The 24,478-nt window shown below is 57.2% G+C and overlaps 1 protein-coding gene across 1 annotated transcript; it reads left to right on the plus strand.

Moving 5' to 3' along the window:
* The first annotated feature begins 916 nt into the window (after nucleotides 1-916).
* Nucleotides 917-24,275, plus strand: SRL (sarcalumenin). The gene is made up of 9 exons (XM_064152693.1): nucleotides 917-977; nucleotides 9,021-9,978; nucleotides 10,168-10,262; nucleotides 11,830-11,928; nucleotides 12,660-12,755; nucleotides 16,442-16,477; nucleotides 21,285-21,401; nucleotides 22,352-22,585; nucleotides 23,291-24,275. Exons 1-9 carry the CDS (start codon nucleotides 917-919, stop codon nucleotides 24,100-24,102), a joined length of 2,508 nt encoding a protein of 835 aa, XP_064008763.1. The 3' UTR covers nucleotides 24,103-24,275.
* Nucleotides 24,276-24,478: the final 203 nt, after the last annotated feature.

The following is a 24,478-nucleotide window of genomic DNA, read 5'->3' on the forward strand; positions in this document are numbered from 1 at the left end:
GGGCTGGCTCCTGCCTGGCCCCCATGTCGTTGTCCCCTCCCTGCCACCTCTGTCAGGGGTGACAGGGGCTCCCGCTGCTCCCACACTTAAGGGCAGTGCTGTTCTTTTCCTCCCAATCTGGGCCCTTCCCCTGTAGAAGGCTGGATCATGGCCTCCCAAAAGTGACTGCCAGCAATGGAGCTCAGGGGTCACTGCCGCAGGCTTTGGGGCAGCATTTGGGTGGGCTGTCCCTGCAAGTGATGGTGACAGCAGCTGGTGACCCTGTGCCTCTGCCCATAGCCATTCTCTGTGCCATGCTGCCAGTGACGGTGAGGGCACATGCAGGGTGGAGAGACTTTGTCCCCTTGCCTGTGGAGTGCGTGGCATCACCTGGAGCGGGTGACCTGTGGTAGCTTGAGAGGGACCCAAATCAGGACACTCAGCTTGGGGGACACTGATGCTCATCTCTCTCCTCTGAAATCCTGTTCCAACCAAAAAGGTGCCTATGGACACCCAGCAGGGCTGTGGACACCCATAGGGCTCAGGGTCTTCATGGGGCTGTGGGCACCCAGCAGGGCTGTGTGCACTGCTGAGACTATGCTTGTGGGGGCTGCAGGAGCTTGGGACAAACCAAGAAACTGCACTGCTCCATGCCAGCAGGATGCCATGACAAGGAGGTGACCCTGCATGGGCAGTGCCACCCCAGAGGACCATGCCAGGAGTCCCCTGCCATCAGACCCTTGACAGGGGTCCTTTGGGGTGCAGCAGTGCTGCCCTGGTGCCCTGTCCCCATCCCAAGGGCCCCTGGGAGCAGAAGAGCAGTGGCAGCATCTGTGCTGGCCGTGCGGCAGCTGCCTGCCCGCCTGCCCTGCCCTGCCCCACGCCTGCCTGCGTATAAATAGAGGCAGCGAGCGGCAGGGAGCTCCTGGCAGCCACCATGAAGGGCCTCAACCTGCTCTGCTGCTGCGTGGCCTCGCTCCTGCTCCTCGGTACTGCAGGTACAGGCTGTGGGATCTCCCCATCAAGCTGCAGGGTCCTCACTGGGCTGCAGGGCCCCAATGAAACTTTGGGTTCTGATGGAGCTGTGGGTCTCCACGGGGCTGTGGGGTGCCTGTGGGGCTGTGGCTCCCCATGGGGCTGCAGGTGCCTACAGGGCTACAGGGACCTCATGGGGGCTGTCCCCTCACCACACGGTTGTGGGTGCCTGTGGAGCTGTGGGTCCTCACAGGGCTGCAAGTGCCCATGGGGTAGTAAGTGGCTACAGGACTGTGGGCATCCAGCAGTGCTGTGGATACCTATAGGGCTGTGGGTGCCTGTGGGACAATGGGTGCCTATGGGCTGTGAGTGCCCAGCAGGGCTGTGGGCACTTGTTGAGACTGTGGGTGTCTGTGGGGCTCTGGACCCTACCTACAACCTTGCAGGGTTGTAGGTACCAGTGAGGCTGTGTGTGCTGGTGAGGCTTTGGGGGTACCCAGTGAGCCTAGACTGCAACTCAGTGCTGGGTTGGTGCCAGGAGCCAGACTGGGTAGCAGGGGTACAGCCATTTGGGCTCTCCAGCAGCTCTCCCAGAACTGCAGAGCCACCCCAAAATGTGCAGTGGGGACTGTGGTCAGGAGGCGCTGGAGTGGGAGCATGGGTTGGAGCAGCCCCCCCAGAGCTAGGGTAGGTGCACAAGCTAAGCTGCCACCAGCGTGCCCAGGTTCAGTGTCACCTATATGTGTTGGGGTGGTTTCAGGCTGTGAGGACTTGGGGGAGGGGTGGCTGCCAGAGCACTGGGGCACCTCATAGCTGGAGCAAGATGGAGTGGGCTGCCTTCTTTGACGGGGGGGGCTCTCCCCACAACCAAGGACTTGCCAAGCAAGAGAGCACTTTGGGTGACCCCAGATCCCCTTCCTCAGGCTGTCCCAGCCCCACCGAGCACCCCTGTCCCCATCTGGGTGTCTCTGGGGGCCGTGTGGTGAGGTGGCCTCGCTGGTACCCTTGCTTGCCCTTGAGTTAATTTGGGCTGGTTCTCTGCCTGGCCGGGCTCCGGCGGCCACGCTGCTGGGAGTGGGACAGCTAAGTATGGAAACAGCCGTGTAAGGGGACACTGTGCTCCCTGCAGCCCCCCTCGGCCCCCCCCGCCCTGTGCTGCTGCGGCCCGCGCATGGGCACCTGCAGCTGCTGCCTCCCAGCACCGGGCACCCCCGGCCCCGACGAGTTTTGGCCTTTTAAGGACATCTTGGACCATTCTTGTGAATAAAGGCGTTTGGGGGCCAACAGTGCAACCCATCAATGGTGGGGTGACCTCCGTGGGGCCGTGGGCCAGGTCTGGGCATGGGGTGGATGGAAAAGTCCTCTATGGGTATGGTTGGTGTCGCCCCAGGTGAGGCTGGTGATGCTATAGGACATGAGGGGCTTGTCACCATGGTGGGTGACTACCACACACCTCGGTTCTGCTGAGGCTGGCAGTGTCCTGGCGTTGCCCGAGCTGTGATGGGCAGTGAGGGAGCAGTCTGGGTGATGCCATGGAACCAGGCAAGGAGTTGAGCACCTCATCACCAGCACCCTGCTCAGCCCAGTGCTGGGATCCCCTGTCCTGCAGCAGGCACGTTGGGCTCTGCAGCCCCAGAGCCAGCTTTGAGGGGTGACTGGGTCTCTCCATGTCCTCACCCTTGGTGTTGTCACCCATTCCTTATGATGGGGATCCCATATTTTACCCCAGTCCTGTAGGTTTGGGGAAAAGCTACAAGCAGTGGTTCTGCTACACAGGACCAGTGGGGCTGGGACAATGAGTTTTGCTTTTCTTTTGGTGCCAAGACAGGCTCTTGGCTCTGGCTCCTTTGGTGTGCAAGAGGAGGCTTGTATGTGCATGGGTGCTCCCGACGAACACCCTTTGGTGAGGAGAAGCTTGGGGGAGCCCAGGACCTTCACTGAAATATGGGGAAGTGAAGTCCTTGGGGTGAGGGCAGGTTTTGGGACTCTGTCACTGCTCCCAGAAGCTAGGGGTGGGAAGTGCTCTGTGCCCATGCAATGGCAGCCAAACCAGCCTACAGCCCACGTGGCTGAGCTGGCAAAGCTCCCTGGAACTCAGGCTGAGGACAATTACCCACTGCTCCTGCCCCAGGCAGGGTCTCCTTCTCCCCACGCTCACACTTTGGGCAGTGCCCAGCCATTCCTGCCAGGCTGGGTGGCCATAGTGAGTCCCTTTGGCTTCTGGAAATGGACCATGGGGATGCTGGTGTGGCAGTGTCCAGCAGCTTTGCCCTGGAGACCTTGCCTCCCAGCCCCAGCCATAACAGATTTGAGTGGGAGGGCTATGCCAGGCCATGCTGTCACCACCTCCAAGATGGGCAAGGCACTGAGAGAGCTGGCAGCCCTGGAGAGATGGCATCCTCCTGTAACAAGTGCAGAGGGCACCACTGGGCTAGCACAGAACTTTTTAGGGACAGTCCATTTCCTCTGGGACTCCTCAACCCGCCTCAGCCTGGCAGGTGTCACCTTGGTATGGGCTCCATCATCATGCCCTCATGTCATCTTGGGGTGTTTCCTATTACCCAGGACATGGCACTTTTGTGTCAGCTGAGACACTTTAGGTGGATCCCACTTCTCAAGACAGAACATCTGGTGAGCTCCACCACCTCAGGTTTATCACCTCAGCTGGGCTTAGGACAGCCCAGTGGCACCATCTTCCATCAGCCATCTTTGTCTTGGTGTGCAGGCAGGACAGCTGTGACACATCACTTGTGTGGCACGGGGGCACTGGTGGGTCCCCATGAGATGGCACCATGAGCTGGCAGGTCTGTGCTGTGCCCAGGGACAGAACTTGGTGGGCTCCACTTGTGCCATGTCCCCACTGTGCCCCCACTCACCGAGGCAGTATGAGTTCCCTGCGACATCAAAGTCCCAGCCCAGTTGGGCCCAGAGGTGGCCAAATTGCTCATGGAACAGGAACAGTACTGGGTCCTGGGGGCTTGGCAGGGCTTGGCTGGGCTGTGATCAGCCCCCAGGGACATTCCCTTGTAAATCACAGCCCAAGAAAGAGGTGACCCAATGTGCTGCTGGGGGCTGCCAGAGTGGCCAAGAATCTCCAGCTGGGCACCCCAAGTCAGGCCAGGGTGTTGGCAGCAGCAGCATGGCCCCCGTGCCAGCTCGACCCTGCCCAACTTCCAGCTTATGCAGACACACCATAGAAAGGGGCTTGGAGCCATCCAGCCCCATCCCTGTATGATGCTGCTGGGGGTACAGCTGAGACCCCTGGGGCTGGGGGCTACTGCTTGGCATGGCCATGCTCTGTCTCTTCCCTGGATATTCCCAAAGATATGAGTCTCTTGTAGGATAATGGATCATCAGGCATTAAAATCCAGACTGACAAGTCCAAGGGTTCTCCTTATCTTGCCCAGGTGACCAGAGATGGCCTGGGAAGACTCATACTGAGTGCGTGGAGGATGTTCCTGAGGGCCACCAGGGAAGGCCTGGGGTGGGCTGGGGAAGCCTCCCATCACTGGAGGCCCAGGGACAGGACCAGTGTAACCTCTCAGGAGTTCCTCTGGCAGAGAAGTTGGAACTAGATGATCCTTAAAGTCTCCTCCAACCCAAGCAATTCTATGATTCCATGATTCAGCATCTCTGTGGGCTGTAGACCCCACAAGGGACACCACGGGGATGTCCCTTCACATAGTGTGACATCTGCCTGTGATGAAATACATGCTGGTTCCTCGCCATCTGCTCACTTATGGGCCCAGATCTCCCTCAGCCAGGGAATGGTGGCTGCTTTATCTTCCACCTCCCTGATCTCTGTGTCTTCTGCATGTCAGGAGTTCAGGCTTCCTTCCAGATCTTTAGGATGGGTGCCTAGTGGGGAGATACTTGAGAACACCCCCCCAGAAGTGATTCCCTCTCTTCCTTTCTATATTTAGAAAGCTCCAAGCCTGGTTTTAATCCCTTTGGTGCATCCTGGTGAGGTTTCTTTACCCTCTCTTAATCAAAATACCAAGCAGTTCTAGCCAGCTATTTATAGCAATCAAATCATTTCAGATGTTTTTTTTCATCCAAACTTAAAAGCTCCTCAGCTAATGAGGTCCTGTTAACCTAACAAAGCTGTTTCCTATAACCCTGCTAAGCTCTGCATCCAAATAAAGTGAAATATTTGGGGATTTTGGGGTGCTTTGGGATCATGAAGCCTCTGGGATGGGATGTTGTGGTGAGCATCTCAGGCTTTGGGATGCATAAGGGTCTGGGAAGCTAAGCCCAACCTCAGCCACTATCCTGCTTGTGTCCTCTAGGCTTCTTGAGACACTCTGAGATGCTTTCCTCTCCCACTTTCTGAAGATGTTGGCCTGTCTGGCTCCAAATTGGTGCTGGAGCTAGGCTGTTGAAGGATTTCCATGTGAAACAATGGAACCCCAGCAGCTCCTCTGCCAGGCTCAACAGTGGCACTGGGCTCTGCCGGGATGGCACAGAGCGGGAAACAGGCATGGGGAAAGTCAGGAGGAGATGTCATCCTCTGCTGTGCTCCAACTGAGCACCCAAGGTGGACATGCAAGACTGGGGTACCCAGGCCTGAGTCTGGATGAGGGATATGGTCTCTGCTTTGGTCTCCCCTGGCCATGATGGAATCACAGGTTACAGAAAGGTCAGGCCCGCAGGGCTAATCCACCTCAACTGACTTTGACCAGAAGTCAGGCTACTGGCTGGCAGCAGCACAGAGCATCACAATCCCTGGCTGCTGCACTCCATCCCTAGCAGACCCCCACTGTAGGCTGGTGGCTGGGGTAGACATGGGACAACCATTGCCAGAGACCTGGCAAATTCACGTCAGGTGCCCAGCCAGCCCCAATCCTGGGCTGTCAGCTCCATGCTGCTGGACGAGGAGCACCAGAGGTGGCTATGGGGTGTCCACGGAGCTCAGCAGGCAGGGACATCACCATGAAATGAGAGGGTCTGCATCGAGTCCAGCAGCACAGTTGGTGCCTTCCATGGAAGGTCTTTTGGGTCCAGCCACTTTCTGTGAGGTTTTAAGGGGTTTTACTGGGACAAAGCAACTTGCTCAGCCTTGTCTTTCCTCAAAAAGCAAAGGATAGACAGGTTCGAGGTTCAGGCTTCCCCCAGAACCTCACCGGGAGGATGAGGGGAGAGCAGGACTTGCAGAAGGTGGTGGATCATTGCCCTGGGCGCTGCAGGGCCGGGATCCAGGCAGGGGAAGGGGGCGTGTGAAAAGCCATCCCCACGGCACTGGGTATCAAAGGCCCCACGCTCGGGGCTCCTATTTCTGCTGGAGGGGGAGCGTGTCCCCTCCCAGGGCCACCTGCGCCCATCTGTCCCTCCCTGGCAGCCCCTGCCAGGCTGTCCCTCCTGGAGGACCGGTTTCGGCGCCAGGACGCTGCCGTTCCATGTGGCCCCGTGAAGGGATGGAGGGGATACGGCGGCAGGGTCACATTCAGCCCCCAGCAGCCATCCTTCTTCTTGCCGCACCAGCGTTTCCCGGGCGCGGACCAGCCTGGGGCACGCTGAGCCCCGCCACAACCTCCCTGTCCCCACAGCCCTGCCCCGGGGTGCTGTCACTGCTGCGGAAGGGGTCCCCGGCACAGCTGACAACCCTCCCGGCCCTGCAGACGGGCGTGAGGTTCGGGGCGGGCAGAGCTGGCACAAGTGAGGGTCCCTCTGGGAGGTCAGGTCCCCCGGGGGAACGGGGCAAAGGCTGCTCCCTGGTGCCAGCCGGGCACTTGGCGGAACGCAGAGCGCGAACGAGGGGAGCCCCGGTGTCACTTTACAGCGTGAGTGTCCCCGCTCCCTCCCGGAGTCCGCAGGGACCCGCAGGACGGGCCCCAGGTGGGACGTCAGCCTTGGCTGGCAGCGGGGCGAGGGGCCGGGGCCAGCGGCGGAGGGGTCGGGGCTCGGGCGGCCGCACCCCGCAGAGCGCTCCCCCGGCCCGCACCGTACAGTTGCCGGGCGGTATTTTTAGCCGCCGCAGACGCGCCGAGGGTGTTAAGCCCGTAACCTTCGGCACATTTCGCTGCTCATCGGCCGGCCATCTGCAGGTCAGCACAATTCGCCTCGGGATGGATTTGGAGACCATGTAGGGCAAACAGGAGAGAGAAGGAGGCGGAGAGGGCAGAGGGACTTTATATAAGACCGCGAAGGTCACAGGAAACAAAGCCCGTGGCTAGCACACCGGCAGGACACCCCACGGAGCTCCCGGGGAAGATTTCTCTCTTCTCCCATGAGCGGTGGCTGGTGGTGGGTGCTGGAGCTGCTGCTGTGTGTGGCCATGCCGAATGACAGCCTCTCTTGCCCTGAGCTGGGTTGGATGCAATGCACAGACCTCTGCCCCCCCCACAGCCCACCTTGACCCTCTCCAAATGTTAACTCGAGGAGCCATGCTTCTCTCCCAAGTCCTCCAGGCCACCAGCTACTTTGAGGCTGAGGTGAGACTATCCCCATCAGCTAAGGGGATCCTCAGGAGATCAAAGCTGGCCTTCAGGCCATGAGGGCCAGGCAGGTTTTCAGGTCAGATGTAGTATGTTCCCCGTTGAGTGGCTCCTGGCAGGCTAAGTACCATTGGAGGTCTCAGGGACAGGTGACCCAAAGGAGAGGCGACACTCTTAGTGGGAGGGAGGTAAGTAGAAGGTTACAGAACCCATCTTCCTCTGTCTGGGAGCTGAATTGGGAGTCCAGAGGCACCTGTGGGCCACATGCCAGCAAAGGACAGAGGAGGTCGGTGAGGGCAGAGCAAGGGTGACCGCACAGCTGGTTTGGCTGCTGCAGTGGTGGCAGCTCCATCATGCCAGGCTGCACATGGGAGCGGCTGGAAACCCTGTCAGGCTTGAGGTGCTGCTGCTGGCATGGTTCATCCCCAGTGTGAGCCCACTGATGTTGCTGAGCTCCCAGCTAACAGCACCGCTGGCCCTGGCATGGATACAGATGGTGGTTCCCACCTGCCCAGCATCCCTGCCTAGGGCAAACTGGTTTGCAGTGGGCAGAGTGGTCTGAGGCTGGCACTGTGTCATCCTGTGCTCACCTCTTCTTGTGCTTGGCCACCACAGCCCTCTATGGTTGTCCAGCATGATTCAGTGCCACAGCTTTGCTGACACTCTGCAGGACACTCAGCCCCATGCCTCCCTGGCACAGACATGGAACAGTAGCTAGAGGAGAAGGTTGCCCGCGTCCAGTGCTGCCTGTGCCCAGTGCTGCCCATGGCCAGCACAGCCTGGGTGGAGATATAATTTTTGCCTGGTTGGCATCTGCTTGCCAGCTGGAGTACAAAGGAATTATTTTCCTGTGAGATGTTTGCTGGTATGCAGGCATTAGACGTTTCAGGGGTTTATTTAGACTAGCAGCAACTGTTTGTAACGGAGACAGGGTAGTTGGTGAGCTTTTATTTTTGGCACCAGCTGACTGATGTTAAACTGCAGTTGGAGGCCTATGGAAAACATGGATGGCTTCTCCTGGGCTGCAGAACAAACTCATTGTGTCCCTGCCAGCCACACAGCACAGTGAATGCTTTCCTAGTGGAGGGATGCTCACAATAAATAGCTTCTGAGCCCTAAGCTAAGCGCAGCCCTGTCTGTGGAAAGGTTGAGCCCCAAGCTGGGGAACTCCTGGTCCCCTCCTCTTATTTGCTCCTTCATCGTCCCCCTAGCCCCTCGCCAAACCACCCACCATAGCCAGCACAATGTTCTCTTGAGGCAGGGCTGGGGAAGGACCCTTTTCACCTGCCAAGTGCCCACAGCTCCTTGAGTTACACTTTGATGTCTCCCGCTCCATTTTTAAGGCTGCTTTGCTGCCTTCCTGCAGTGCTTCCTGCAGCTGTGGCAGGAGCAGCCACAGGGTCTCTGCTAAGCATTGGCTTTGCCCCCCACAAACATCTCTTTGCACTCAGCCTCTTGCAACAGGGACAAAAAACTCATCTGGAGCTAGAGAAGGTTTAGGAAAGAGTTTAAACCTCATGATTATAGCCACAAATCCTTCCCCAGGGCCCCCGGCACCACTGAGGCTGGTAGGTGCCCTGATAGCCATGTGCCAGCGCAGTTAAGACTGACTGAGCTGTTCTCACCGTTTAGAGCTGCACGCCCCCGGCACGGACCACATCGGTGGTGCTGCCGACAGCCCCCTGCCAGCTGCAGTGCCCAGGCTGGAGGAGAAGGCATCTGAGAGCAGCCCTGAGAAGGAGCAAGATGGCAGCCCTGCCAACACCTCCCTGCCCAGCACCACTGAGGAGGGACATGGAGAGAGGGAGAAAGAGCTGGCAGGCAGCCTGAGCGGGCACCTGGGGCCAGAGAATGGACAGACAGAGGAAACCACCAAGGAGAAGGGCCAGGAGAGGCATGATGAGACAGAGGGCCCAGGGGGTGACACCAGTTTGGGCACTCCTGAGGCAGTGCACCATGAAGGGAACCATGGGCTTGGTCCACAAGATGGCTTCCATGCCCAGGAGGATGAAGAACCTGGTACCAAGAAAGAAGCTTCTGGGGAGGAGAAAGTGGAGGAGCCAAGAGCAGTGTCTGCTCCTGAGAGGGGAAAGGAAGGAGGAGAACAGAGCTCAGAGGAAGATGATGAGCAGGGAGAGTCTGAGGAAGATAAACATGGTGAGTCTGAGGAAGATGGAGGAAAGGGAGAGTCCAAGGAGGAGGGAGAGTCTGAGGAAGAGGGAGAGTCCGAGGATGAAAACTCTAAGGAAGATGAAGAGCCTCAGGAAGATGGTGCAGGGCCAGTGGGGCCAGAGAATGGAGCTGCAGGGAGTGAAAAGGAAGTGTCCAATGCATCCAGAAAAAAGGACCATCAGCAAGGTAAATCAGCACCTACCAGTAAGAAGGAAGATGCCAAGGATGGTACTGCCATCTGCCTCCACCCACCCTGTAAGGACACAGCAGAAGACCCACCAGCAGCAGCAGAAGACCCACCAGCAGCGGCAGAAGACCCACCAGCAGCGGCAGAAGACCCACCAGCAGCGGCAGAAGACCCACCAGCAGCAGCAGAAGACCCACCAGCAGTGGCAGAAGACCCACCAGCAGCGGCAGAAGACCCACCAGCAGTGGCAGAAGACCCACCAGCAGCGGCAGAAGACCCACCACCAGCAGCAGAAGACCCACCAGCAGTGGCAGAAGACCCACCAGCAGCGGCAGAAGACCCACCAGCAGTGGCAGAAGACCCACCAGCAGCGGCAGAAGACCCACCAGCAGCGGCAGAAGACCCACCAGCAGCACCAGCTCCCGCTGCAGACAAGCTGCCACTGGCAGAAACAGAGAGCCCAACCAGCCCCAGCTCCCACCCAGCTGCTGCTGAGCTCCAGCACAACCAGATAGGTTGGAGTCTTTTCTTGTGGGTGTGCTGTAGCAGCAAGAGTGACCAACTGTGGAGCGCCAGCAGAGCTGAGCTTGGCACATTAAACTGCGCCTAGTGCATGGCCCTCTGCTAATGCTTCTGCTTCCTGTGCCTGCCCCTAACCGCTGCACGGCTGGACCAGCTGCGGGTCTCAAGGCTCAGGTGGTACCAAAGCTGGCCAATGCTGCCCTCGCTGCTCTTTGAGCCCACAGTGTCTCCTCTGGGCTGTGGATAGGATTTTTAACAGCCAGGTGCCTTTCGGCACCTGCAGACCTCTTAAAGGCTCTTTATTCTCCACCTGCAGAGTCCTTCAGACCTTTCACTGTGCAAGGGCAGGATGCTGCCGGGGCTGATGAGTCTCTTGGCCACCAGGCTGTGCCTCACAGGGAAGGTGGGAAGAGCTAATTCGTACCAGCGAGTTGCCGAAGCACCAGCTCTGGGCACATCTGGTCAGTGACAGTCTAGCTGAGGAGAAGGGACAGCCTTGACACGATTTCTTAGAAGCACTTGTGGACTTTGGACCATGGAGTGGGCAGCAACCTTTGGACCCAGCTGAGTTTTTTCTGCTTTCATCTGTAGCATTCCAAAAGTTCCCATTTATGCAGGAAGAGAAACCCAGTTTGGTCTCTGTGGCTTTACTTGGCAAGTCAAAAGGTCTTCCTCAGCCCAATGTTCAGTAGACGCTCAGCACAGTCTCAGGGTTCAGCAGTACCTCACTTGATCCAACCCTCCTCAGCCCAGCCAGCCAGCAGACATCTGTCCTCAGAGCTGTCCCCAAGCTGCCACTAAAGCCCAGTCAAACTCCCAACATCAAGAAAAACTTGGAGCTGCACAGGGCCTTGGTGTACCAACACCTGCAGGGCAAGGGCACCTCCATCCCTCTTCCTCAGGGACACTGGATTGTCTATCCCAGGTGGAAACATCTGTCTGACATTTCCCAGGCCTAGCATGGAGCTGTGGAGTCCCCATGGCCACCCCAAGCCAGGGCCTCATGCAGAGTGCCCCATCCTGATGAGGGGCAGGGGCAGGAGAAGCAGGAGGGAATGGCAAGGCAAGGAGGATGGGTCAGGCTGGTCAGCCTCTTGGGAGCCAGCCCTTGCCCCACACGTCCTCTTGTCTCTGGCTTAATGTGGGACTTTGTGTGGGAGTGGGCAGAGAGGCAGAGCAGAGCAGAGCTTGCCTGTAGCTGAGGCTTAGTCCTGGGGGGCAGTGGGTGCTGCAGGTGCCACACTGCACTCCAGACCCTGGAGGCCCTTCCATGCAAATGCTCCACACTCCATATGGGTGCCTGGCCCTTGCCAGCACCTCCTCAGAGCCAAGCAGTTACCCGTGGTGCTTCCCCAGCAGCCACAGCCCTGGCAGCCTCTGGGAGCCCTTGCCAAAGAGAAACCATGCGGCATGCCAAAGGCAACAGTGGCTACCGAGGCACCTGGCCGGCCCATGGACTCAGGGGATGTGTGCTCCCCCTGTCTGGCAGCAGCTTGTTTGAGCTCCCATGTGTAGTCCTCAGCTCCAGTGGTCACAGGTCTCCTTGCCTTTCTCCTCCAGAAGAGGTCGAAGATGCCAGCGAGCCGATCAAGCGTGACCGGTCCCACCTGGAGAACACTCTCAAGCTGAATGAGGACAAACCTGCCGATGAAGTCTCAGGTGAGGGAGTCTGAGTGACACCAAGCCACATGTGCCCTGCTCCTCCAGTCCAGGTGACCCCTGCAGGACAGGATGGTCACCATGCTCCTGCACCAAGATGGTGCTTCCTTTCCCTAGAGTGGCTTGGGTTTACCCTTACTACTTACACACTCAGCAACACCCTGTCTTCAAAAGCAGTGCTTTTGCTGCTCTTGGGTTAAGATAATTTAGATGTTTTAGGACAAGCCCAAGGGTGTACAAGAATTAGGAAGACACAGAGGCTAGAAAATGCAGCAGGTGAGTCAATCTGAGGCACACTGCTGCCCAGAGAAACCCAGGCCAACTTGCAATAAAGAGTTCAGATTTTTATTCCAATTATTAAGTGGCTTTGCTGTTCTAAGCTGTGGAAGAAGCTTCTTTCTGCTAGCCAGCAACTTAGGGGCTATGCCATGTGTGCCTGGCACCATGCTGGAGGGCTTTTGTCATCATGGTGTTAAGTGCAATACATCATTGATGAGAAATGGTCCTGGCACATGTGAGACCAGCAACAGAAAGCGACAGTGCCCAGCAAGCAACATTAACAGGGATGGGCATCAGAATGTATGACAGGGGTCAATTTGGCCAACATTTCAACTGTGAGCCAAGTTCTTTGATCCATGACTGAGTCATGGCAGGGAATACTCACCTAGGAGGGGCTCATTCGTGGTGGTGGTGTTTGCCTTTCACTCATCTGCATACTTTTGCCCTGGCAGGAGTCCTGCAGCGTCTGAGGAAGATCTACCACTCCTCCATCAAGCCCCTGGAGCACTCCTACAGATACAACGAGCTGAGGCAGCATGAGATAACAGGTAATGGTATGGGCACCAGTGTCTCCAGCACCATCAGGCCATTGGGATGCAGATAACAGCACAGAGAGCAGATCACAGAAGGGCTCAAATAGTTTGTCTGCCTTTGCAGCTTCAGAAGGAGGACACGAACATGCTGGGTGTAGTGGCCATGCCCTGCTGAACCCAGTGGCAGGCATTCCTGCATCTGCCTTCACCCATCTGCTGTCAGGACCATCTGTGTAGGCTGAGCATTGAACTCTGCCTGCTTTGAGTCCTCCACCTGCTCAGCATCAATGCCCTGTACCCATGCCAAGCAAAGATCACAGCCCAGTGAAACAGGCTTGGCAAGGAAGCTTTGGACCTCTCAAGGCTGGGGATGAGCTTCCTGGGGGTGGCCAGAGCTGGCATCCTTCCTGCTCAGTACAGGACACAGCCATGTGGCCAGGGTATCCCTCAAGCTCCCTTCATTCACACTGGAGTTAGAGTTTCCACCTCTTGGCAACTGCAGACACTTTGGGTCAGGTGAGGAGGTCCCAATGGCCATAAGCATTGGCTTGGGCTGAGCCCCAGCAGTCCACATGTCCCCGCAGAAGACCAAACTGGATCCCTGACCCCAAGATAGTCACAAGCTACAGGTATCTCTTGTAACCAGTATGACATGAGCAGCCTCAATGTCCAAGCACGGATGGTCCATGCCCAACTGTGAGGTCTTCATTCACTGGGGTAACTCTTCCGTGAGCCCCTACTCAAGCCCGGTCCTGAGTCAGGGTCAGATGTCCCCTGTTCCTTGGCTGGGCAGGTGGGGATGCTGGAGTCCCTGCTGTGTCCCAGGTCTGCATGTCCACATCAGCCTTTTGCCAGGGCCCCTCCTTGTCCTGAGGTTGTTCCTCCCTCCCCAGATCTCCAGCTGCTCTGAGGCTGTGTCTTCCCTCCTGGTGAGGACACTCTCCACAAAGACCTTGTTTTAGCAGCTGGACTTTGCTACACCAGCACATGAGTTCCATGTTCATTTGGGCAACCCCCTGGGACATGTCTCCTTAGGGCAGAACCCATTTTACAGGCACTCCTGAACCCATGGCAGACATTTTTAGGTAAGCAGGCTTGAACGTCTCCATACCCAGACAGTTCTCCTGCAGCTTAGAGTCATGAGAGACCCAAGGGGCAGGGCTGTACAGTCCTTACTACCAGCCCCTGCTGCCTCAAGGCTCAGAGCACCCTGGACACCACAGGAGCTCTGGAGCAGGTGCTGGTAGGCCTCATAAAACATGAGCTGTGTGCTGGGAGGCCTTTGCCAGCAGCTGGGACTGTAACCCCGTGTGGGAAGGTAACTGTGGCGGTCACAGCCACTCACTGTGCCGCAGCCAGCATGTGAGGAGTGCCCCTGTGCCCTCACCCAACAGCTGCTGTCACCCACACGGCGTGCTGGCCTGTCCCCTCCCTCCACAGCCAGTGCAGCACTGCCATGTGCCCAGGGAAGGAGCAGGAAGAGCTGCAAAGTCACCATCTGGGTGCACCTCTTCTTCAGTGGTGGCACCACGCAGCAAGGAGAGCCCAACCATGTCAGGTCCCAGCTGCCTCCATCCTGGAGCTCACAGATTCAGCAAGAACCCCTCTCCAAGCTGCTTTGGCGTGTGTTGGTGGCAGCACATTGACTGTTACGTCAGCCTGGGGTACTTCAGGAGAATATTTAGGGTTACAGGGACAGCTGGTGGGCTCCCAGCTCTACCCCTCACCTTGCTGTCCTCTGCCAGAGGATGCAGCCCCCTGCCGCAGTTCCTAGTGCACAACCCGTTCCTCACTCAGGACGTCCCACCCTGCCTTTCAGCCACCCCATGCCCAAGCAGCCACCTCCCTTCTCCCTTCCTGGGAGGCAGCAAGCATCTCTCAGCACCTTGCTAGCTTCCTTCCTCCCAGAACCTGAGCCACCACTCACCCTTGTGAGGCCTCTCTCAGCCCCAGCTCCTGAGCAGGTCGTGGTGTTCCTCAAAGCCTCCTCTCACAGCACTCTGTGGTCTGTTCCACTTCCCCATGAGGAACAACCTTCCCTCAGGCTGGCGATCCATCAGGTCAGCTGCCAGCACGAGTGCCCAGCACACCCTGATGCGTCTCACGTGGCACCCTCCCAGAAGTGCAGATAGAATTCCAGAGCCAGCAGCCCACAGCTTCCCGGCCCCAAGGAAGGACATATGGACACTGTGTTACCTGCAGCCTCAGCTCACCCGTGAGACACCCTGGCCATGCTCCCCTCACAAATGTTCCTTCTGCAACCAAACTCCTTCAGGCCTCTCTGGCACTCCAACCATACTCCAGCACACACAACCTCATCCTGGAAACCTAAAGCCCAGCAGTTTCCCTTTAATACCCACAGACCTGGCTTTGCCCAACCCCACTTGGCAGTGTAATTAGAGAAACCTGCAAATTAGTGAGAGTTGGCACAGGAAGCCCTCTTGACCTTGCAAGGCAGGTGAGGACATGGTGAAGCTGAGGGGGTTTTCTCAGTGGCTCCCTCTATGCAGTGCCTCTATCCTGAGCAGAATGTTCATCAGTGGTGCCCCCACAAGCTGGGAGATGCCCCCAGCTTCCCCCTCTGTGCCCATTCCCATGGCAAGGGGGCAGCTGGAAGGAGCAGAGCTGCTGTCTCAGCTGGCTGGGAGGAACAGGACAGCTGGGAGAGCTGCAGGGCAGGCTTGTCATGGAATCTGTGTGACATTTGGAGGTGTAAGCCAATACAGAGGGGACCATGTCAAGCACCTTTGCCCCTCCATTATGCAGCAGCCCTCCATTTTGTCTCCATTACCACCTGCTCTGCTCGTGAGCAGCAGCCAATGGAATCCAGGACCCCTTCTCTTCCCCACAGCTCCCAAAAACACCTGTGACCTCCAGCGTCACCTCTCTTGGGGAGCTGTGACTGCCATCATCAATCCAAAGCTCTGAACTGGCAAGGTGTATTACAGAGAGCTCATCTCACAGCCTCTGCTCTCAGTGTGTTACAGCCTGGCAGGTGCCATCTCCTTTCCCCTGCGTGCCACCCTCCTGCATCTCTGCTCTGCCATCTCCGTGGGTGCAGGCATGCCCTGGCTGTGCGCTTGGGCACAGCGGGGCCACCCTGAAGGGTCTGTCCCTTGCTCAGGGGTGAGGGGCTCTCCCAGTCTGGTGATGGGAAGCTTGCTGTGAAGTCATGCCAGTCTGTGACGCATGCTGGTGACCCTAATGACTTTACATGCGCCAATTAGCAAGTGTCCCTGTACAGGGAATGGCCTCCCAGTCACCTTCTCCAGCTGCCCTAGGGCTGGATTGGGGTAACCACACACTGGGGTGGTCAGGACACTTGTTGGGATTGGTGGCTGTCCTAACCATGGCTCGCTGGGCTCCGTTTGCTCAGTGAACACTGCTGGGGAAGCCTATGCGGGGCAGAAGGGTTGGGTTGATGCCTTGGACACAGCAGCTCTCCTGGGGCTGCTCCCCCAGCCCAGCCCCAGCGCAGGGCAGGCTGGGGTTCAGTGCTTCTGGTTGCTGCAGGTCTCCTTACTCACAGGCTGTAACTCCTTCTCTCCTGCTGGGAATGTGGCCATCGCTGGCTTTTCCTGCCCACAAGAAGGCCAGGGCCAGTCTCCATCTCCCTCCTCAGCCTGGGCCAGCCCCAGGTGGCCGCATCCCTCCTTCGACTCACGGTACCTTTTCTCTCTCCCCGTGTCCCCTGCTAACAGCTTACCCCGGACGCACCCTGGGCTCCTCGGCCACAGGTTGGTATCGCTGCTGCCTGCTACCTGCATGCTGCCAGCACTGCCTAAGCTCTTCGCTGGCCTCCAGCTTTCCTACTCACCTGTCCCAACAGAGCCATGCTTCCCAGGCACTGAGCAGACCCTGGGACTCAATGTCCCATAGCACCCACCACTGCTGGTGCCCCCACCCCTTTTCAAGCTCAGCATGTGTGCTGCTGCACTCTGTCCCAGGCCTGACTCTGCACAGCCCCAAGCCCCCTCTCTTTCTTGCAATCTCCACCTCACCCAGGCTTTGACACCTTTCCCTCTTGGGTCAAGGCTCAAGAGGGTTTGTATTCCTCTAGTCAAAGTTCAAAGGCATTTGTGGTGAATCTGCAGGGTGATCTCTCACCTACAAGCATGAGTTGGAGTAGCCCAACAGATAGCCCACCCTATGGGAATGGCCTTAAGTTGTGCCAGGGGAGGTTTAGGTTGGACTAGAAGAGTTGTCAAACCCTGAAACAGGCTGGCCAGGGCAGTGATGGAGTTCCCATCTCTAGAGGAGTTTAAAAGCTGTGTAGATATGGTGATGAATGACATGGTTTAGCGGTGGACATGGCAGTGCTGGATTAATGGTTGAATCTGATGCTCCTAACAGTACTTCCAACACAAATGATTCCACGATTCTGTGATTCTTCTCACCCTTCACTCCTCTACACGTAGAATCTTTCCTGAATGTCCACCCTTGATCCCCTTGGCTGCAGTTTAAGCCTATGAGCCTGCAGCAGCTGTCCCAGTGACACAGACTGGCCCCTGTGTGGTGGCTTCAGCCCCCGTGGGAGCCAGGCCTGGCTCCTCTCCCTGCCCATCGTGCTTGAGGCATGCTGCCATGTGCCCCCAGTGAAGCAGAAGCTGGGAGACAGGCCAAGAAACATCACTGAACACCCAACCCAGTGCTGGGTCACAGGGACAGCATTCCTGCTGTGACACAACACAGGGCAATTCTGCCTTCTAGCCCTCATGTCCCACACCATGGCCCTCACTGATGGATGCTGCCAAAACAGGCTCCCCCACACCCCATCCATGGCTGTGGCAGAGCTCTGCCAGTGCCCAGAGGGTCTTAGGTTCCCTGCCATGCCAGTGTGCTGGCAGCCCGGTGGGCTGTGCCTCTAAATAGCATATTCTGATAGCTGCCACATCTGTACCCCAAGGCAACATCTGTACCCCGTGGCATGGGCACCCTGAGGTGTGAGCACCCTAAGGTGTGGGCACCTTTAGGCATGGGCACCCTGAGGCATGGGCACTGCCATGGGCACAGGCAGGCTGCAGCCGCATGCCGCTCATCCCTCCATCTGTGGGGGCATGTCCTGAGTGGATACTTCTGGTCTTGGAAGCTTCAGGGGCGATCTGGCCAGACCTCTACAGGCACTGTATCCGTACCACAGGCATGGTGGTTGTGGGATGGGATGGGGTGGTGGCGTGGGTGACGCTGGGAGGGCGTCCTCGAGTGTTTTAGCCTTCCTATGTGGTTTGAGGACAACAAGACCTTTGTGGTTGTGGCTTGGTCTGAAGCAGAAGAGGAAGCAGGTTTTACTATGTCCTCCAGCCACAAGAGAGGGGTGAGATGATGTCAAGCACTTCCGCTGGGCTTGAGGACAGGGAAGGTCAAGAAGACCTTGTCCAGGGTTAACCCCAGCCCCAGAGCAGCAGTGCTCCCACCCCAGTGCAGCCTGGCGATAGAAAAACCTTCCAAAAAGCTGCTGCTCTACAAAAAAACCACAATTATTTGGGCATCCAAATTTCTCCTGCACTCAGGGCTAAACAGTCCAGGATAATGCAGGCTCTGCAGAGGCTGATGTGGCCCTGCTGGCCCTCTTGGCCAGGTGTATGCAGGATCTGAGCTTGATCTTCACTCTGCAGCAAACCTGGCAGCTTGGAGAAGCTGTGCTTCAGCTGCTGAGTTTCCATCAGGACCACAGACCAAGGGGTGCACGATTTGAGACCACTCCTGCTCACTGATCATGCAACTGTGTGCAACTGTGAAACTAGCAGGATGTGCTGGGCTGGAGCAGGGATGAGCTGGAGCTGAGCTGGAGCTGAAAGTGCTGCAGGCTGGGCTGGGAGCGAGCAGCCACAGGGTGGCTGGAGAGAGCTGCAGTGATAGAGCTGTCGCCATCCCTGCCCTGCAGCCGGGCTCTTTCCTCCTGGCCAGACCGTCAAGATGACCCAAATCGGTGCTGACAGACCTAGAGGGGGGACGTGGCAGGGACAAATGCCAGGCCAGCACCCTCTCGGGTCGGAGATGCTCTCTTCTCTCCCAGACCTTGGTCAGCAGCAAGGTGGGCTCATGCGTGGCCTCACATGCCCGGAGCTGCTGTGCTACCTGGAGAGCTGCACAGATGCCTGGTGCTGCCCACACAACCCAGCACTCCACTCCCAAAGCAAGGGGTAGGGATGGGCCGGGCGGGATGTCAGTGACCCGGCATGGGGGCTGGCAGCATGGCTGCCCGCCGCGCAGAGCGGCAGAGGTGGGGCCGTGAAGCGGAGCCGGCCGCGTTCGCACAGCCACGCCTGGCCAGGAACGCGTTACGAAAGAGCAGGCGGGGACCCGCCTCACCCCTCTGGCACCACTTCACAGGGCATAATCATCACCGCCATGAGCCGAAACCCAATTAACGCCGGCGAGCGAAGAGAGCAGCAGCGACAGAGTGGCACAGAGGAGTCATTAATAGCGAGGACAAGGTTTCAACATCTGTTTTTGTCCCGTGTGAGAAGACAACGTCGGATCCCTGCGGCTGGCAGGCAGAGAGCAGGCAGCAGGCAGGGCTGGGCTCAGATTATGGCTGTTCTGCTTTGGGGAGGAGGGTTGAGCTGTATGGATGGAGCTGTGCCCCGTGGAAAGATGTCCCCAGTCCACTTCCATCCTCACCAGTGACATGGGGAGGCCACACCTCAAATCCTGGGTTCAGTTTTGGGCTCTCAGTCCAAAAAGGATATTGAGGTGCTGAAGCAGGTCCAGAAAAGGGCAACAAAGCTGGTGAAGGGTCTGGAGAACAGGGCTGATGAGGAACTGATGAGGGAACTGGGTTATCTAGTCTGGAAGATATTGAGGGAAGACCCTCTCACTCTGCAAGGAGGCTGCATGGAGGTGGGGGTCAGTCTCTTCTCTCAAGGAATAAGTGATAGGACAAGAGGAAATTGCCTCAAGTTGTCTCAGGAGAGGTTTAGGTTGGATGTGAGGAACAATTTATTCCCTGAAAGTTTTGTCAAGGTCTGGAATACACTGTCCAGGGCATCAATGGAGTCCCCATCCCTGAAGGGATTTAAAAGCCCTGTAGGCATGGTACTGGGGGACATGATTTAGCAGTGACCTGGCAGTGCTGGGTTTGTGGTTGGACTCAAGGATCTTGGAGGCCTTTTGCAGCCTTTATGATTCTATGATTCTGTAGTGGCCCTGCAATGGGAGGAGGCTGGCACGTTCTTCCCGATTCCTTTCTCCACGGTTAGATGGGTTTGGTGCAGAGCTACCATGCAGGGCTCTTCAGCATCCTTGAGAGCAGTAGCTCAGCACCATGCAGGCTTTGTAGCTTCTTCCACCTTGGAGACAGATCCCTGACTCCCTGGAAAGCTGCTGGTACCTGTGTGAGCAGCAGCTACAGAGCAGAGTGGTCTGTTTGGCAACACAGGGAGAACAACTTAGAGGCATGGGCCAAGGGGCTCAGCGCTGCCTGAGGCAGCAGCTCCCAGCAACTCCAGTGGCAGACAGCTCATCCCCAGGCTGTAGTCCTGCTGGCAGCACTGGAACAGGTCCTCTTCCACCCTGAGCACAGGAGGTGCACAGCAACAAGATCTCAGTCATTCATTTTACTTCCATTTTTTGCCTTACCTGGGCTTAAACAGACTTTCAGGCTCTGGGCCATTTTGGGCAAAGTCTGGGGAACGTGCCACAGGCCAGGGTCTGCTCTGACTCTGCCAAGTGCCCTTCCAATGTCCTGGTACTAAAGGAGTCAAGGAGAGTGGGCACAGGATAATCAGAGAGTCCCATTCCAGCAGGGATTGCTTCCAGTGGCAGTGGCTGCATGTGTCCAGGGACCTCTATGCTCCCAGACCAACCATGTGGCATGGGTCAGGTTCTGATGGGTCATTACCAGTCTCCACGAACCCCTTAGCAAACCGTGGGACTTGAAGAGTGTGGAATGGGTTCTGTGGTTCTTTCTCCTGCCTTTCCCCAAGCCCAAAGCAGGTCCGTTTGCCCAGCCTGCCCTACCCCACACCAGGCTGAACTCTCACAGTGCCCCACAAGCAGGCAGGGACCTGCTGCGCGACCTTTTGTCACAAGCCGGGGGCCGGTGGCAAGGCTTGCAGGCAGCCGGCGCAAGGCTCGCAGCTTGCCAAGCACCGCTCCGCCTGTCGCTGCTCCAGCCACGCCAGCTCGCTCTGCGCCAGGGTTCCCCCGGCTGCGGCATGGCCACGTCCTTCGCAGGTCCCGTGCTTTGCGGCCGTGCCTTCAAACGCCGCTCCGCAGCCAGCCCCACGCCACTCCGCCTAACCCGCTGCCAGGCTCAGACAAGGTCTGACAGACCTTCAAGTCCTCCCTTAGGCTAAGAAGGGCCAGACCTCAGAGAGCATCGGCCAAGCGAGGCGGTGCCTCCCGCAGAGCACGGTGACGTCCCGCTCCCCGCGGGGGCCGGGCCCCCCGGCGGGGCGATGCCTGTGCTGGCCCCGCGGGAGGCTGCTCCCCGTAGCAGCACCGCGCCGCTCAGATGGGATGCTCGTTACGGCCGGGAGGGGATCGCGCGGCGGCGGCTATTGTTCCTTCACTTCCTCTTGTTATTTCCCCTCTCCGCAGATGGGGAGATCACTTCCAAGCCCATGGTACTATTCCTGGGACCGTGGAGCGTCGGCAAATCCTCCATGATAAACTACCTCCTGGGGCTGGACGACACTCCCTACCAGCTCTACACAGGTACCGCGCTCCTCGCTGCTCCCTGCTCTGCCGAGGGCCTGCTCACCCACAGCCGTCCAGCCACGGCTCTCCACCTCCTTACAGCAGGGAAGTTGTGGTACTATGAAGGAAACTGGATTTATTTAGCCTGGAGAAAAGGAGGCTGAGGAGAGACCTTCTGGCTCCCTGCAGCTCTCTGAAACGAGATTGGGGGCAAATGGGGGTTGGTCTCTTCTCCCTAGTTATGAGTGATAGGATGAGAGGAAAAGGCCTCTCATTGCAGCAGAGAAAGTCTAGATTGACTATTAGAAGAAAATTCTCCACTAAAGGGGTTCTCAAACACTGGAACAGGCTGCCCAGGGAGGTGGTTGAATCTCTGTCCCTGGAGGTGTTTAAAAGAGGCAGAGATGAGGTGCTGAGGGACATGGTTTAACATCAGCCTTGGTAGTTACTTGAGGAGCAGAGCATCTCTGTCCACTGCATCACCACCCTACAGTGCACAGAGCATCTCTGTCCACTGCATTACCATCCCCACCATGAAAGCAGTCATCACATCACTAGAGCAATTTGCCTTTGTCTTCTCCCCTTCCCTGCTCATGTGGAGCCAATTAGTTCATCCTGCCTGGAGAAAAGCCATAGCCCTTCTCTCCTCCCTGCTCTCTTCTCACAGCTGAGAGTAGATGTCCATGGCCAACTCTGCACTGCAGCAGTGAAAGCCCTGGGAAGTGGTTCTCCAGGGTGCCTTGTGCAGCCAGTGTGCCAGAACAGCCAGTCCACACAGAAAACAGCTCTGCTGCCATTTTCTCAAGAGCCTTGACAAGTATTTCAGAGCCCCACTGCTTGCCTTCCTCCAGCACCTCCTGGCAAGGGAGCTATGCTCCTGGGTCCCCACCTCGTCACAGTGCAATCCTGTCACGTCCATTGCCCAGCATGGCTTTCACAGCTCTGCTTCTCCTCTCATTGCTGCACAGGGGCAGAACCCACCACCTCTGAATTCACTGTCATCATGCATGGCCCCAAGCTGAAGACCATCGAGGGCATTGTGATGGCTGCTGACAGTGCCCGCTCCTTCTCACCCTTGGAGAAATTTGGGCAGAACTTCTTGGAGAAGCTGATAGGGATCGAGGTGCCCCACAAGCTGCTGGAGCGAGTCACCTTTGTGGACACTCCGGGCATCATCGAAAACCGCAAACAGCAAGAACGAGGTAGGGGTTACTGAGGGGCTCCAGAAAAGGTGCCATAATCATGGGAGACGCCAAGGGTGGCTGAAGTGCAATGAAGGAAGGCCCAAGGCTACTGAAGGGGTCTTGCATTTGAGGGGGTGGTGACTCTGATCTGCCCAAGTATCATCAGCTAGAGCAACCATTTTGCTGTTTGGAAGTGTGAGAGACAGGAGGTTCATCAAGGTGTTTTCTGGGGACTACTTGGGCCTCAGCTCAGCATTTAATGCCCTGTTTGTCACTCTTGGAGCCAGGCTATGCCTGGGTCCCACATCAGGGCCCCAAGAAGCACCGATCCATTCCCACAGCACCTGGAGTGCCAAGATGGATCAGCAAGGCTTCTTGACCGCCTTGGGCCCACTGAAGAAAGCAGTGATGTAACTGATATCTGCTCACGAGAGCAGCAAAAATCTGTGCCCAGCAGCAGGGAGAAGGAAGGTTCAGAGGTGAGACTGAGTGAGATGTGTAATCACAGGCCCAGGCACACGCAGGGATGGGGCTTCATGCCAAGAACCTCCAAGTGTTTTTAGCACACGAGAGACAGGTTCCAGGCTGCTTGAGAAGTCCGTTTTGTTCCACACCCTGTCTGACCCAGACAGGACATGAGCCTCAGCAGACTCAAGGTAACCTGGGGGGAACTCACCCTGTGCTGGCCATTTCTGCTGGATGTCTCTGTTTCCTCTTCTCAAGGTTACCCATTCAATGACGTGTGTCAGTGGTTCATTGACAGAGCCGATCTCATCTTTGTTGTCTTTGACCCTACGAAGCTGGATGTGGGCTTGGAGCTGGAGATGCTGTTCCGCCAGCTGAAGGGCCGCGAGTCTCAGATCCGGATCATCTTGAACAAAGCCGACAGCCTGGCTACCCAGGAGCTCATGAGAGTCTACGGAGCTTTGTTCTGGAGCCTGGCTCCTCTCATCAACGTCACCGAGCCTCCCAGAGTGTACGTCAGCTCCTTCTGGCCCCACGAGTACCACCCTGATACCCACAAAGAGCTGTTCCTCAAAGAAGAGATCTCGCTCTTGGAGGACCTCAACCAGGTGATTGAGAACAGGATGGAAAACAAGATTGCCTTCATCCGCCAGCATGCCATCCGGGTGCGCATCCACGCCCTGCTGGTCGATCGCTACCTGCAGACCTACAAGGACAAAATGACCTTCTTTAGCGATGGAGAACTGGTGTTCAGGGACATTGTGGAGGATCCTGACAGGTTCTTTATCTTTAAGTCCATTCTGGCAAAGACCAACGTCAGTAAATTTGACCTCCCCAACCGCGAGGCCTACAAGGACTTCTTTGGCATCAACCCCATCACCAGCTTTAAGCTGCTGTCCCAGCAGTGCTCCTACATGGGTGGGTGTTTCCTAGAGAAGATCGAGAAGGCCATCACCAGGGAGCTTCCTGATCTCCTGGGGAGCATTGGCCTGGGGAAGAAGCCCAATGTCCTCTCCTGTGACGTCACTGGCTGTGGTGAAACCCCAAAGAATCGCTACAGGAAGCCCTAAGGTGTCGTGCCATGTAACCCTCCACGTGTTCCTACAGTCAATGAGCTTATGTCTTATCTGTCCAAGAAGCCGTGGTTTGTCACCCCTTTGAGAGCCACACTGGCAGAGGCTACTGTACCATGAGGACTTTGAGTCACTGACATTGATGGCAGGGGAAGATGGGTGGGCATAAGAAAGAGAATAAAAACTGTGAATTCCTGACATTTTATCTTTGTTCTTTCAAGTAGAAAGCAATGTTTAAGCTGTAAGTGTGAGCAATGCACCCTGAGCTTCAATTCTAGCTGCTTTTTCACTGGTGCCAAGAGTGCCTGAAGAGGAACGGCAACCTCTGCACCTCCAAAGCCAGCAGGGTGCGAGAAGAGAGCACAGGGGAGAG

Source organism: Pogoniulus pusillus, chromosome 13 (assembly GCF_015220805.1).
Source record: "Pogoniulus pusillus isolate bPogPus1 chromosome 13, bPogPus1.pri, whole genome shotgun sequence".
Classification (NCBI taxonomy): domain Eukaryota; kingdom Metazoa; phylum Chordata; class Aves; order Piciformes; family Lybiidae; genus Pogoniulus; species Pogoniulus pusillus.

What these genes read in the sequence shown, in the direction of transcription:
- SRL (XM_064152693.1), top strand. Translation starts at nt 917, where the DNA reads ATGAAGGGCCTCAACCTGCTCTGCTGCTGCGTGGCCTCGCTCCTGCTC. An exon ending in CCTGCTCCTCGGTACTGCAG is followed by an intron (nt 978 to 9,020) that starts GTACAGGCTGTG and finishes CTCACCGTTTAG; the next exon opens with AGCTGCACGCCCCCGGCACG. An exon ending in CCTGGGCTCCTCGGCCACAG is followed by an intron (nt 16,478 to 21,284) that starts GTTGGTATCGCT and finishes CCCTCTCCGCAG; the next exon opens with ATGGGGAGATCACTTCCAAG.